The sequence below is a fragment of the Aspergillus foveolatus genome (assembly GCF_047715535.1).
Source record: "Aspergillus foveolatus strain CBS 279.81 unplaced genomic scaffold BDW70scaffold_28, whole genome shotgun sequence".
NCBI classification, from domain to species: Eukaryota; Fungi; Ascomycota; class Eurotiomycetes; order Eurotiales; family Aspergillaceae; genus Aspergillus; species Aspergillus foveolatus.
In genome coordinates, this window is record NW_027396092.1 from 283978 (window position 1) to 298246 (window position 14269).

Genomic DNA, 14269 nt, shown 5'->3' on the forward strand with positions numbered 1-14269 from the left:
GAGTCTAAGTTTTGAAGAGAGACGAGTGGCTAGAAGGTGGCAGGGGGCGGGTTAAGGATTCCGAAGGATCGGCGATACAACCCCAGCAGGCCACCCAAACATTCAGCAGATATTATGGCAGCCTAGAATCTAGATCAGGTCTGAATGCATATATAAGAAAGTACGTAACTAGTCAGCGGGAGAGCCATGACTGGGAGCATCATGGATAGACGTTGGAGAAAGCCCTAATGCGGGGTAGAAGATGCTCCAAATGACTAAAGCCGCCGAGAATTGCTTGTTAGGAACTAGCCTGGCCGGCGACGCTAGCCTGATCTGGACTCCATATCGCCGATCGAGTAATCCATCTAAAATCAAGCCCTAAGTGACGAATAGTTGTAAGGAAGGAGCTATATCAACCTCTGAGCGCCTCAACCAGGAGTTTGAACCCATCAGTCCATCTAAGGAGCAGCTTAGAGAGGCAACCACAATGTTCGAGCCCATTTTTGCTCTTCCCCTCGTCTTCCTCTTCTACTCCTACCTCGTTGCCCCGATCATAACCTACATTTGGGACCCTAAGAATCTTCGCCGGTACCCCAATTTCCACCCCCTCTCCGGCATATCCGACATCCCATTCCTCCTTGCTGCTCAAAAAGGCTTCCACTCTCGCACCTTGCACGCCCTGCGCCAGCACCACCCAGTCATACGCGTTGGCCCAAACGCCCTCTCCCACGGCGCACCGGCCGCGATCAAAGACATCCACGGCCACGGGACAACATGCGTTAAGGATAGATTCTATTCAGAAACGTCGGGCTCGCATGCTCATCTTGCAGACGTAGTCGATAAGCAGGATCATGCGCGGAAGAAAAAAGTGCTGGCGTCCGCATACACGATCAAGTACCTCGAGGGCTGGGAGTACAAAGTGTCCGATATGACGGCTCGACTGATCAGAGTGTTTGATGACAGATGCACGGAGGCTCTCCGTCCCAGTGTTCAGGTCCCAGAAGAGAGAGACTTAACGCTTGACTTTCGGTCCTGGACGAACCATTTTACAGTTGCGGCCATTGCCAATATCGGGTTGAGTGAGGATCTAGGCTTCCTCGAGCAGGGCTCCGATAAAATCTCCTCAGAATCAATGGATGGGCAGGTGAAGAATGTGTCGTTTAGGAATGCCGCGAAGCCTCGGGAACAGTCACATACCGACTTAACTGGGCGTATGACTGGTTCCCCGTCCTGAAGCGATTGAGCAAGGTGCTCTCACCCTACTACCGCAATCTCTGGAAGCTTGACGCCGACTGGAACGGAATCGTGTATAGCCGGGCAACACGGCGGCTGAAGCGGTATCTGTCTGGCGAAAAGCTCGACGACTTCTTCACGGCCATGATGGAAGATAAGAAAGGCGCAGCGCACAATCTGGAAATGGGCGAGATCGTGGCCGAGATCAGTATCATGATGAACGCGGGATCAGACACCATCGCGATCGCCCTGAGGAATGTCTTGTTTTTTCTGCTCAAGAACACGCGGTGCATGGCGAGACTCCGCGAGGAGATTGACGAGGTCCTTGATGGAGACGAAATCGTGGCACCGTACTCGAAGGTTAAGCACCTTTCGTACCTTCGCGCCTGTCTGGACGAGAGTCTCCGGATGCTGCCCCCTGTGATCTTTGGGCTCCCGAGACGGACGCTGCCGGAGGGGACGACCATCCTCGGCGAACATGTGGCGGGGGATACGTCGGTGAGTATATCTGCGTACGTGGTCCACCACGACGAGTCGGTCTACAAAGACAACAACACTTACCTGCCAGAGCGGTGGCTTGGCGAGGAGGGCAAGTCGTTGCAATCGTACCTTATCCCCTTCAGCACAGGAGCAAGAGGGTGCATTGGACGCAACATTAGCTATCTCGAGCAGACTGTTGTTTTGGCTTCGTTGGTGCACAGATATGGCTTGCGTTGCCGACGCCGGACTGTGATCCGCCCATTCCTGAGACGACGAACCTCAGTCCAGGACCAATGCCGCTGAAAATCTGGAAGAGGGTTCATGCGTGATGAGGGAGTTTCAATTTTCAGAGCAGGAGAAAGACGCGGCAGAGGGTCACGCAAAATCCGATTGTCATATTTTGACGGATTCTGCCTCTAGGGTTTTAGGACTGTTAGACTTGTATATTCTATATAAACATTTGTTCACCAAACAGGATCTGCCACCGCATATAACATGCACCGTCTGGAAGACTTCGAAAGTCGAATATTGACGTAGACGCAAATAGATATAGGCTTTGTGTGCGGGCAAGAAACCACTGTATAAGGTGCGGCGAGACTGTCCGAGTCGTAGCCCCGTGCATTAACGTACATACAGTTTAAAGATTGACTTTTTCCCTCACTATCAAAGAATTTTTCTTTCTCAATTTGGTTCAGATTTATGAAAATACAATCATTGCAAAATAGTTAAAAATAGTTAAAAAGTAGTTAGGGACTAGCTCTCGACCCAAGACGCGGGTGTGAATTTGGATGCGTCCCCGCTGAGCTCCCATCGTCATATATATTCAGGTCGAGATCTGCCGTTATTGTACCCTGTACAAACTGTTCAGCCTGCTCGAGAGCCAATGTCTGATACTGCTATATATGCGCCAAATGGCGTTTGATCCATAAGGAACGGCCATTGCACGAAAGGAAGGGGACATCAGAATTCTGTATTTGACACCACCCAGGAAACTGCCCTCATTGGCGTTCAGAGATTATTGCAGTAACATTCATACAATTATACAAGTAGGAGTGTATACAAATCATCCCAGACAATGGTCTCCTAGGTTCCCTCGGGCTGAATTCTGCAGAGGCCCTACACTCACCTCTGACTCCGGAGATTAGCCATGCATATCCTTATGAGCCAAGACGGATGATGCTGTAACGTTAGCTAACTATAACTCAGTTAACGTTATGTCGGTGTGAATCTGACTAATCCAATCTGATAAGATTACCAACTGAAACTTTCCTCTGAGGTAACCGTACGTCTGCTCAATCTACTCCTCAGCCGCTACTGCAGATCGTAACGATAATTATAGAGCATGTTGTGGAAAATATGCATTGCGTCCACTTGATTTAGACATATGAGTGAGAATGTGGATCTGAAACAGCTAGCCTGTCGGTTAAGAACGGTCTACCAAGACAGGTACCCCGAGCTGCAGTACAATCATCTCTCCGTCGGGTACCTTCCTTTCTTCCTTTCATTGCTATGGCCAAGCTGTATATCAAGCTGTCAATCAGTTCCTTGGCAGGGCAAAGACAGCTTGGTGCGGGTCAAACCGGGAGGATCTCGAAAAGGGGTGGATGTGGTTGTGCTTGTACTCATCCCGACTGAAGTGCAGGAGCAGGGGCCGGGGCCGGATATGGACAGCTAGAAGTATGTTGTTTGACTGTTGGACATTCCTCTCCGGTCTCTTCCCGGTTTAGCGGTCAATCAATAGTCTATCTTGGATATCTTTTCAGTCTCCACCAGCCTCTGGAACGCTATTGTCCAGCAATCTACATGAGACCAAAGGGTCACATTAGTGGCGGTAAGCTGCTGATTCAACGTCCATTGGTAGGATATTGAAGGCCACGAGGGAGAAATTATTTAGGAATATGTCTTCTATCTCGAGCGAAGTTCTTGAACAAGCCTTAGGGATGCCTTTATCTTTGTTTACTATCCCAGACTATATAACTGTTGGGGATAGTTCGTCGATCTTTAATGTGATCGGTATCAATATAGCAACCGTCTCCTGCAGTGGACGGTCTCTGTGGAGACCTGAAAGTTCCGGCTCAACTTGATTAGAGTGGATTTTGGTCTATTCCGTAGGATATACCTAGCTGGAGACATAGCGGTCACCTGGTTAGACCTCTCACGGGAGAGCTCAGCATTCAGGAATCCCCCTCGTGGTGGGGATGTAGATTATTTCTTGTTATCGAGTTAGGTGATTGTTTCTCTTTCAATTTCAAGATGCTGACACTGGCACACTCGTGGATTGGGTCGCGATTCGGTCAGCACCAGTACTTATATCGTCTGCGCGCGGATAGCGCGGGCACATTGCACGGACAACCACCGGGCTTAAGAGTCATAGACGCCTGATACTGGGTCTGAATAGAGTCATTCCTTATTCTAGATCTGCCAAGGCTCCTGCCCACTCAGGAAGAACAGTGGACCCGGAAACTAATTTACAGACCGGTTCACAGGGCATTTTGTCATAACCATAGGGAGGAGATGAGCCGGTTTCCTGACGATCAGATGGGTTTTCACAAATAGGAGAAGTCGTGACTGTTCATCTGTATGCCTGTTCCGGCATGTTATTCATCTGCGGTTGGCTCGGGAAGCGTCGAGTCACTGGACCTAGCCGATAGCGGGTCTGAATATGGACTCTTAAGGGATTGAGATATAAAAGCAGCTGAGAATACCCTACCTGAATGAATTAACAGGCCATCCGCCCTCTCTGTTCCCTGAGCTTCCGTTTCAACAGAGAATCTAGTTCCCGTAGTATCAGTATGTCTCTTTGTCCTGTTCTGTGGCTTATCAACAATCAACTGACATGCCCACGAAGACCAAGTTGTCAGATATGCTTGGCTTTCGGTCTTCCTTGGGCGCTGCTACGCTGTTTCTGCTGGCCCTGAGCCCTTGCGGAACTCTGGCCCACCGCTGGTATAATTGGAAGGTCGACATCACTTGCGAAGCCGATGGCCTCTTTGTCCCCGAGGATGAGGCAGATCTCGTTCGCTTCGTCAAGGCCCAGCACGCCAAGAAGACCATGCTTAGGCCCGTTGGCAACGGCCATGGGTTCGGCAATCTTACGACCTGCGTCAATGTCGGGGAGACCGAGCGAGACTCGTACATCCTCAGCTTGACTAACCTCAAGCACCTGCAAGTGAACAGCAACAACAACACGGTCACCTTCGGCGCAGGCTGGGACCTGATAGATCTCATCCCAGCCCTGCACGAACACGGCCTGCAGGTGCAGAACCTCGGCAGCGAAAAAATGCAGAACTACATCGGCGCTGCCACTACAGGCACCCACGGCACGGGCAAGCAGAACCAGAACCTAGCCACACAGATAATAGGCTTCCGTGTCCTCGATGCCCGCGGCAATATCCATCTCTTCAATGAGCATCAGAACCCCGACCTCCTAAAAGACTTTCGCGTCTCGATCGGCACCCTGGGCATTATCACCGAAGTCACCCTGCAGGCTGACCCCCCCTCATACATGAAACGTACCTCAAAAGTCATCCAGGGCTCCGAGAATATCACCGAGCTGTACGCCCAGATCGCCGAGATTGGCGTCAAATACCAGCAGGTCAACATCATTGGGCCCAATCTCGACTGGGATTCCGACAGACAGGACCTCGTGCTCAAGCCCATAATCACCCTCGTCTACTGGGAAAACACCAGCTACGGCGCCGTCAAAAACTGCTCCGATTACTGCGCCAACGACTGCGGCCGCTGTGACCGCGACTACCACTGCTACGACTATAAGATGAACGCGATCGCAACGCCTCCCCCGGGAGTCTGCTACCGCGGCTTCATGGAGCAGTTCGAGCACTTTGTGCCCATCGAACACCTCGCCGACGCGGGAATCGGCTATCTCACCCACGCAAAGTCCCAGGCTGAACGTATGCGTCTGTACCAGGATGTCGACGTCCACGGCGAGTCCGCACCGGATACCGCAGCGACGATGTCACGGTGATCACACGCTTCATCAAGGGCGACAATACCTGGCTCTCTCCGCTAAACACGTACGGGCTGCAGCCCAACGCAGGCGGCGTCTTCGCAGCCCTCGAGTACTCCTGGATTCCCTCGTACAACAACTTCACTATGCAGTGGTATCACTAGGAACTGGCGAGCGAGTTTATCCCGCTGTTTGGGGAGAAGTATGATGTCCGTCCGCACTGGAACAAAATGATTTTTCATAACGAGACGTATACCCAGACGATCTTTCCGAAAATGGATGACTGGCTTGAGATCCAGGAGAAGATGGATCCCGATTGCCAGTTTGTCAATGAATTTCTAGTCAGCTCGTTGGGGATTAAGCAGTGCGAGGCGGTGTTTAACTGATTCTCTCATGACTCCAATTGGTGTTAAGCTGCTGTTGCAGTCTCTACTTGATGCAAAGATTTGGACTACGTTATTGATTAGACCCCCAGGCTATCACTGGGTGCGAGAGCACTGAATATAAATATTTTTTTTTCTCGCAATTCTTGCTCTCAATGCATCCGGCCGGGTACAGTGCTTGAGCCGAGCTCTTATATGAGAATGACACCGATAGCTGTGCCTGAAAACATAGATATCCAATATCATTGTGCTCGATTACAGCGGCAGCATTACCGAGGTACTCTGCTAATATCGCAGTTGGACCTTCTGTCAGTATATCACACCCAGCGCGTTTGGATGTTTGCCCCTGAGTACAAGAACGGCACGCCGCTTTTGACTGTTCATACAGAAGTTACCGTTACCGGCGAGATAGAAGATGAGACTGACGGAGGACGCGGCATAGCGATGGCGAATGAAAATGAAGGTATAGATGCCCTCTACATTATATCTTAGAGAGACCTCCTTCTCAGTCTGATTTTAGCATAATTCAGGCATTTACCATTAGTATTGATAGGTCTGCACCCTACGAATAGGTTGCTGAGCAACTAGCATAATACAGACTCCCTTTCCTAGCGTGGTACTACTGCGCTCATGACATGACAGGGTCCTTGAATGGATACCCACTCACTCCCTCAAAGCAGCATAAGCCTGCAGGAGCCCCATAATGGCGACAACGACTCCATTCTTACTGACGCCACCCTTGAAGTACCCCACTGAGCTCCCCAGCATGGAAGCGGCCATGATGACAGCAGCGATCTTGTTGATTGGGTTTTTGAGCTGCTCTGGAGCTTGGGACCAGTTGTAGTTGAGCAATGCTGAAAATTGTTTAGCCGGCGAGTTTGTTACAAGGGGTAATTGAGAGATAAAGAGAGAGTAATTACCGTTCACCAGGAAAAAGGCACTCCCCTGGTACCAGCCGACCCGGGCACAGGTGTCGGCGTTAACCGGCAAGGCGCGGAATTGCGGGGAGGATTGCCATTCTTTGGCGCCCAGCTGTCGCTGCATTAGAGAAAGCTCTTATAGGATTTGTACGCGTGGGATACGGTAAGGACGAAGGATATTTAGGATGGCTGGGGGTGGGCATACCACGTGTCCGACGGAAATCAGCAGCCAGCCGACGCTGGTGGCTTTGAGGGCGGTAGGCATATTGATGATTCTATGGAGTTACAAAGCGAGATGGTGATAAGTAATTTGTTGATAAGGTAGATGCAGATGTAGATGGACCTGAAGAGTGCAAATTCAAAGTCCAAGGTTAAGAATAGGGTGGTGCCAACCTCCACCTCGGCCTCAGCAACGACAACCTCGGCGGTCCACTTTACTTACCCCATGGGGCTAGTTTCCTTTCGTTACTCCTCATACCATATGATAGTGCAATGAACATGGCTTCCCTCTCAATAGTGACGAGATCATTGGTCTGTGGACCTTAAGAGAGGATGACATGACAGCCAGGATGGGTCCATGGTTCGTTCTTTTGGCTTTTAGTGAGGTAGCCGAGAGAAAAGAGATTGATATACTCCGTACATACATAGGTATCGATCTACAAGTAAATATAAAGCCATGTCTACCATGGCAGCACTTACCCATGACTAAAACCATTAATCAGCAACAGAAGAAAAAACTATCTTGAATAAATTCTCAGCCTCATTGTTCATCGTAATTTTCATCGTCAACTGCTGTTTCGTCGCCGCTGTTTGCTTGATCTGCATCCTGAGCCAAGCGATACTTCCCAGACCAGCCCCTAATGGTACGCGCCGTGTATAAGTGGAGAAGGTGCTCACGGTCAGACTCTGGCTGTATGCTTTGCATTCCCATGCCCGTCAAGGCTCGCACCAAAAGCGGATTTCTGGGTGGAGTCCTTTCCTTTCTAGTGTTGGTGACCGCTAGACCGATTTTGCTTGTATCAAGAGAGAGCAACTAAGAATTCGTGGCTGAACGCCTCGCTTAGTCTTTTAGTCTTGATGTCCTCGTCAGCTGCTGCTCATTTTTCATGGCATATAATGATTTCCCCCGCGCGACAGGGATACCTAGAAGTCCTGGTGGTGCTCGGCGTTTAGGTTCAGTCCTTTTGCAGTACTGTCTGCCCCATCTCGTGGGAGGCCAGAAGAACAAGTTCCGTAGTCCATACTGGAGCATCCGCTTCACTACTCGAGTGCTGTAGTTCAGGGTCCGCTGCTGCTTGCTTTTGTAGAAGTTAAAATGTACCTCGACCGCTTGGTTCTTCTGCAGTGGTAGGTCGCGCGGTTGGAGGTAGGAGGGGGTAAGTGGCGTCAATAACCCACTAGCAACTATCAATATCGGAGTGAGTTTCTGAGAGGATAATCATGCTTTGAAAGGTTGTCAGGAGAGCCGATCGTGGCCTCGTAAGAAGGAAAGGAGAGAGAGAGAGAGCGCAGATGTACATTTCAGGGAGCGTAATTCTGAACGGCTATCAGTTTACCCAGGTGGTGAGTATCCGTTCCAATTTAGGAAGGGGGTCAACCGCACGTGACGCACTTTCTTCGATTCCTTTACTGAAGTCAAGTCTCTCATCACTTTCCATTCTACTCTATTCACTTCGTGCCGGCGCCGGCGGCATGAGCTTCTTTTTGAGCACCAAATCCTGACACAAATACGTCACCAACTCTTTAAGCACTCTGATTTTGTCTTGTCCGCTGCTCGCCTTGTCCAGCTCGCTACCTTTGTTGCGAAAAATGCCCCAAACTGGGACGATCTTCTTATCCTCCTTCCAATCGAGCCACCGGTTGATGCTGCTAAATGCCTTGCGCATATTGGTATGTTCTCGCAGCGCTTGCGCCCAAATTTTGTATTCATCGCCAGCCCCGCTTGAATGTAGGCACTGACAACAATACATGATAAGAGATGCCAGACCCGCGGCAAGCGCCGTCGAGACCGACGAGCCATTGTGGTAGACAAGGGGCTTTGCTGAGTGGGGCCTCTGCTCCTCAGCCACTTGATTACCTGGCAGGTAGTACGTGATGGAGTTCTCGCTACCCGAACCTGGGTCTCGGTTCGCAAGAGGCCCCGTTGAGCCGATACAGAGAATCTGCCCGGAGGCTTCACTGTACGGGAGAGTATTATCTCCTATAAGACGGATGTCGTCAGCGGCGGAGCAGATCAAGAGTCGTTTGTCGTCCTTGGCGGCTTCTGCGATTGCTGTGCGGAGGAGCTGAAGGTCATTCTGCTCCGCGTGCCTCTTATTACCCTCTGCATCAGACATGTTCTCCGAAATCAGAGACAGCCGGTATTCTAAGTCGGTTATGGTCCAAGACATGGATATAATGTCGGCACCGTGCATTACTGCCGCGTTGATCGCGTCCGCGGCGCTCTTTGCGTTGATGCTGCGCGCCCCGTCACCATGTATGAACGATGGTCTGCTCTCAATCTTGATCACGTCAAGGCGTACCCACGGATTAATCCGGCTGATCATGTTGGCCATTACAGTTCCATGCCCCTCAGTGGATTTCCACCAAGCGTCTCCGTCACAGCAACTTACACCGGTATACTGGGTTGTGTTGTTGTAGGTGTTGAATTCGTCGAGGTCAATCCCATCATCGATCAAGGCCACCTTTCCATATTTAGCCATATCATACGCAATGATTTTTTTGTTTCTTCTTTGGGTCACTCACCCGAATTCTTGGTGGCGGGCGGTTCAGCGGGGCCTGGTTTAGCAATCCAGTGTCATGGAGCCCCTTCAGTGCATCTCGAAATTTTACCATCGCTTCAATCCATGCATCCGAACGTGGCTTTTCAAACTGTTCTCCAAGAAGTGGGTCTCGTTCGCCGTCAATCATCGCACTGACAACAGCGCCTCGTGACAACGATTTGGACGTAACCTGAACTATGCCTTTTGTTCTCTCATCGATCGAAGTACGAAACTTACGGATCATGGCATCTCTGCGCGCCGTATTCTCCAAACCCTTGACAATCCTAAGCCTGTCGTCCCAATACATGTGGGTTCGTCACGTACCTGATATGCGTGAAGGGTAATTTTGGACAACAGTGATCTTGGGTTCCTGCACATAAGCGGGACCCCGTCCTCACTGCTTGCCCAGCCGTGAAGGACAGCCTGGTTTCCGCTCCAATGAAGATGGATATGTTCCACTGACGGCGCCGCGTGGTTGATGACTTCCAAGTTTATGTCTGGCTTGCGCCAATCCCTGCGGCCGTCAAAATCAGCTTGGACACAACAGGAGCATTAGTTCCCTCATACCATTCTGCTATTTCGAGCGACTCCCTGCGTTCTCCACTGGAATAAGGAGTGTATCCCCTAATGGCTTGTTCAATGGCCGTATCTGTATGTGCCCATTCATCGGCATTGTCCTCAACCTCAAGCCGTAGGATTCTGCGAACATTCACATCAACCAGTTTGTTAAACACCTTGACCAGGGTGTCTCGCCCTTTGGGTTGTCTGTCAAGAGGGCCTCTGTTGAGTTGTCTTTTCTCGTTTGCGACATTCGGTCTCTGGCCTCTCGGTCCATTCTGTGTTTCGGACGCTAGTTGGGGAATTCTTACGTATGAGAGGGTGTCTTCGAACCCTCCAGCCTTGGAAACTTTGTCAATTAGGCGGACGACATCATCGACATTCTTGCCGCGGAAATGACTAGCATCAAAAAAGAGATTCCTGTCTGCGAACAAAAATAAGCGTTAAACCTTCCTAGCCACACAGGACAACATCCATGGTATATGGGCTCACCTGAAGCAACCTTCCCATACAATAGATCTTTTGCATCCCTATCACTAGTATTCCGAATGAAAAAGCATTTCACGAATGCCAGAATATCAGCTGCTGCTTTCCTCTGCTCTTTCCCCGGCCACGGCTCGGTTTCTGCGGCAGCCCCGGATCTTGAACTATCCGACTTCGCAGGTTTTGCTTGTTTTGCGTCCGGCACGGATTTTTGCTGGTCCTCATTTTCTGTGGTATCAAGGTTAGCCGTGGGCCTTCGAGACAGTGATCCATTCTTCGGCTCTCCGAGACCTTTTTCTCTTTCCGGAAAGACTGAAGGAGCTGAGAGGTACTGGGGTTCGTGTGCCGTCTTTTGAGCAGCTTTTGGAAGGGTAGGTATCTTTGTAAAAGTGGCTGACTGCGAAGACTCTTCCTTCAAGTTGAGTGTAACTCGGCTCAAATGCTCTCCGACTGCGGGTTTCAGCGTACTCTTTTTTGGATCGCGGCGATCTTCCTTGACTGGCTCCTTTGGTTTTGACTTCGTTTCCCGTTCCTTCGGTGGCTGAGCCTTCTGCTTCTTAAGTTCCTCTTGCTTCTTAAGTTCCTCGATGCCGGCCTCGACGAGGAAGTAAAAGCGATAAGGAGAACGATGACGACGATTGAACAGCACATCTGGCTTCTTCATCGCAGGCTCAGCTTTGCTTAGGAGCGTCCTAATGGCATCTTCGTATCTGTGATCATGTCCGTCAAATCGGTACTCGCCGACAATGTGGCATAGTCTGTAATCCATGGCATAGTGGATTGGCGTGTTCCCCAGGGCATCTTTTGCGGTGACAATCTCGCTATCTGCGTATTCCAGCAGTTTTGTGATCGTTGACATAGTCGATATAAACTTGTCAGACTTTTTGTTGGTCCATGGCATTACTGCAATCAATGTCTCTTTGAAGGCATAATGAAGGCAGTTCATCTCATCCACGTTTGTTGCCATGAGCAGACTTCGAAGCATATCAGGACGATGATCGATAATGAACTGGATAAAGTCGGTTGTGTAATAGCTAATGGCGACCTTGAGGATAGGGTCGTCTTGTCCATTCGTGTGTTCAATACGCTGATCAAGCAGAAATAGAACGATCTGCTGGCGGGTCGCCATGGGAAGCTCTCTAAACTCGCCGTTCGCCCAGTTCTCGGCCATCCTATGGAGGAAAGTCGGCCTTCCTTTGTTTTTCTCATCGTGGTACGCCAGCGCTAGTTTGTCTGCTTCATCTAAGCTTTCCCAGTCCTCTTGACCTGTCTCAAGGACATGTACCACCTGGGTCCAGTGCCTCGAACGAGATTCAGGTTCCTCGTCAGGTTGCAAGGGCCCGATGAACAGGCCCTTAAAATCCTCTGCCAAACTAGCAGCCATCACCATGGAGAATTTGGTCGCGGGAGGTATCCAGTTTGTTCAGCAGATTATTGTCTTGCCGGATGTGAAAATGGTTCTCCCGCTCCTCAGGTCTTATTTTCGCCCCGAGAGCCGCTTCTCTGTTGTGCCCAGACGCTTAGAGCAGATTCCCGAGGAGAAATCCTTGAGCGAGTCAGCATGACCATGGGATCGACCATACGATTCAGAATATCACCTCATCGATTGGGCAAACGGCCGAGCTGTTCTATCAACCAGGTTTCTGATGGTGCCGGCGGCGCAGCTGCAGCCTTTGGCGCGAACAGATGGTGGCTGGCCCAATACTCACATAGCGACATGAAAAGGACATTTTCGATTCGCCAGGATCCTGCTATTCTTCTATTGTATATTGCTTATTCTCCATTACACTAAGAATCGGAAACCACGGAATTAGCAATGCTAACGTTCAACCTATAGGTGCAAAGGCTCGAGTCTCTTAATCATGCCAAAGCCTTGCGCACTGCTTCCAAACCCCGCATTCTACTCGGTCTCAGTGGGCTTGGATAGTTTAATTGCCCCGTGATACTCGTTGTACATGGTACAGTCCCATGCTTCGTCCAAGTTGGTGGCCGCCAGGTTATCCCTGTCTATCTTTACCTTGCCTTCTAGGAGGTCGACAGGTGGTTCTTCTACATTAAAATAGATAGGGTCGTCCGGATCTCTTGTCGAAAACAAGGTAGCCATCACAGTCTTGAAGTTGGGCGTGACGGAGATGGTTGGGACACAGACAAAGTCCTGGTCATCGTCTCTTTCGAGAAGAATGCACACCGTCAGCGTAGATGGAATACCATCTTTCTGGGATTTGTTCTCGGACAGCGTGAAGCGAGCTTCATAATAATCGCCCCAGTCTTGTGGCCGGTCCCCTGTGACAATGGTGTGGTAATTGGCGATCTTTTCAACAGAATGCTCTACGCCAACCTCAACCCCAACAGCCTGCATTGCAGCGCCGTTGACGCCTGCCCACATGCCATGGCCTTCTACCTGCTCTGTATTTCGCATTTTGTGGACCCCGTCCGGTCTCACCTTGGCGACGGAGATACGTCCCGTCCCTCCAGGGTGAGGCTTGAACTCGAACAGGATATCCGCCTCTTTGAGGCGCGCCCCCCGATAAGATCGAAACATAAACTCGTATACCAGTAGTGTTGCCTTCTTCGACGATTTTCCACCCATCTCACCGTGAATCATGGCTTTGGCGTTGCAAGTGACGGTGAATGCGGGCTTTTTACGTGGCCCTGCGCGAAACGCTGAGACATGAGGGCGCTGACGCTCGCCCGGCTTGTTGCGTGTCCTAAATTCTTCCCAGATATACTTAGTCAGGATATCCTCGTTGTATAAGGGCTTCAGCTGAAGTACCTCCTGGTGGGCCCTGGTAAGTCAATGTCATCATGAATGAGCCTGGACCAGGGAAGTCCTCGTCTTCGTCGTCCTCAACCTCCTCACTCAGCCATAATTCGTCTTCGTCCATGGTTGCGGCAGAGCTCAACAGTCCAGTGATGCTCAAGTTGCCTAACTCTGCGGGCAGAGCAATGACCAACTATTATAACCAAGCCTTTTATATTGCTGAGCAGATCAGCTGCCAGAATTCTTCAGCCAGCTTGTTCTCTACGCTCGACCCTCATCCAAATGCAGCTGCAGCCACTCAAACATGCCCATTTCAGTTATCCTTAAGAGGGGTTCTAGATGGACCACGTATTCACGTCTGCAAGATGCATGCACTGTTTTTTCCGTCCGCTGACCATCCTCAGCCGCACGAAATGCACCCCGAGCCCCGCTGCGTCCGCTTTGTGAAACGCTAACGGCGTTCCCGAGCGGACTGGAAATGAAAGCTATCAGGGGGATGCAGCGAGAGCCATAGCGTCAGCGCTAACAACAACCGCATTTTTGGCCAATTACAATAGAAGCCACTCGCATGTTTCGAGGCTAACAGGACGCCCAGAGCTGCCAAGCGGAGTTTGCTGGCTATCAAGCCATGGCGCTGGCTCTGTCACTGACTAAACCGCTGACCACTTTTCGAATGAGAAGCTGTTACCCGATGGGCTTTCTTGAAACCCTCTGAAGAGATTGACATATCCCTGTACACAAAG

At 50.5% G+C, this 14269-nt stretch overlaps 4 protein-coding genes across 4 annotated transcripts; 2 read left to right on the forward strand and 2 right to left on the reverse strand.

Annotated features, from left to right (window-relative positions):
• Positions 1-466: 466 nt before the first annotated feature.
• Positions 467-2021, forward strand: BDW70DRAFT_150774 (cytochrome P450; the record flags this gene model as incomplete). Its single annotated transcript, XM_073739205.1, has 3 exons — positions 467-1132; positions 1216-1905; positions 1962-2021. The coding sequence occupies 3 exons, from the start codon at positions 467-469 to the stop codon at positions 2019-2021; spliced, it is 1416 nt and encodes a 471-aa protein (XP_073595468.1).
• Positions 2022-4555: 2534 nt separating this feature from the next.
• On the forward strand, positions 4556-6045 carry BDW70DRAFT_150775 (FAD/FMN-containing dehydrogenase; the record flags this gene model as incomplete). The annotated part of the gene is made up of 3 exons (XM_073739206.1): positions 4556-5603; positions 5642-5754; positions 5824-6045. 3 exons carry the CDS (start codon positions 4556-4558, stop codon positions 6043-6045), a joined length of 1383 nt encoding a protein of 460 aa, XP_073595469.1.
• A 442-nt stretch (positions 6046-6487) lies between these two features.
• BDW70DRAFT_137505 (uncharacterized protein) lies at positions 6488-7339 on the reverse strand. Its single transcript, XM_073737052.1, has 3 exons — positions 7168-7339; positions 6963-7074; positions 6488-6896 (listed from the first exon to the last, which is right to left on the reverse strand). The coding sequence occupies exons 1-3, from the start codon at positions 7225-7227 to the stop codon at positions 6706-6708; spliced, it is 363 nt and encodes a 120-aa protein (XP_073595470.1). The 5' UTR covers positions 7228-7339; the 3' UTR covers positions 6488-6705.
• A 1287-nt stretch (positions 7340-8626) lies between these two features.
• Positions 8627-13650, reverse strand: BDW70DRAFT_150776 (S8 family peptidase; the record flags this gene model as incomplete). The annotated part of the gene is made up of 7 exons (XM_073739207.1): positions 8627-9646; positions 9708-9889; positions 10030-10238; positions 10292-10706; positions 10775-12138; positions 12712-13480; positions 13539-13650. 7 exons carry the CDS (start codon positions 13648-13650, stop codon positions 8627-8629), a joined length of 4071 nt encoding a protein of 1356 aa, XP_073595471.1.
• Between the last annotated feature and the right edge of the window lie 619 nt (positions 13651-14269).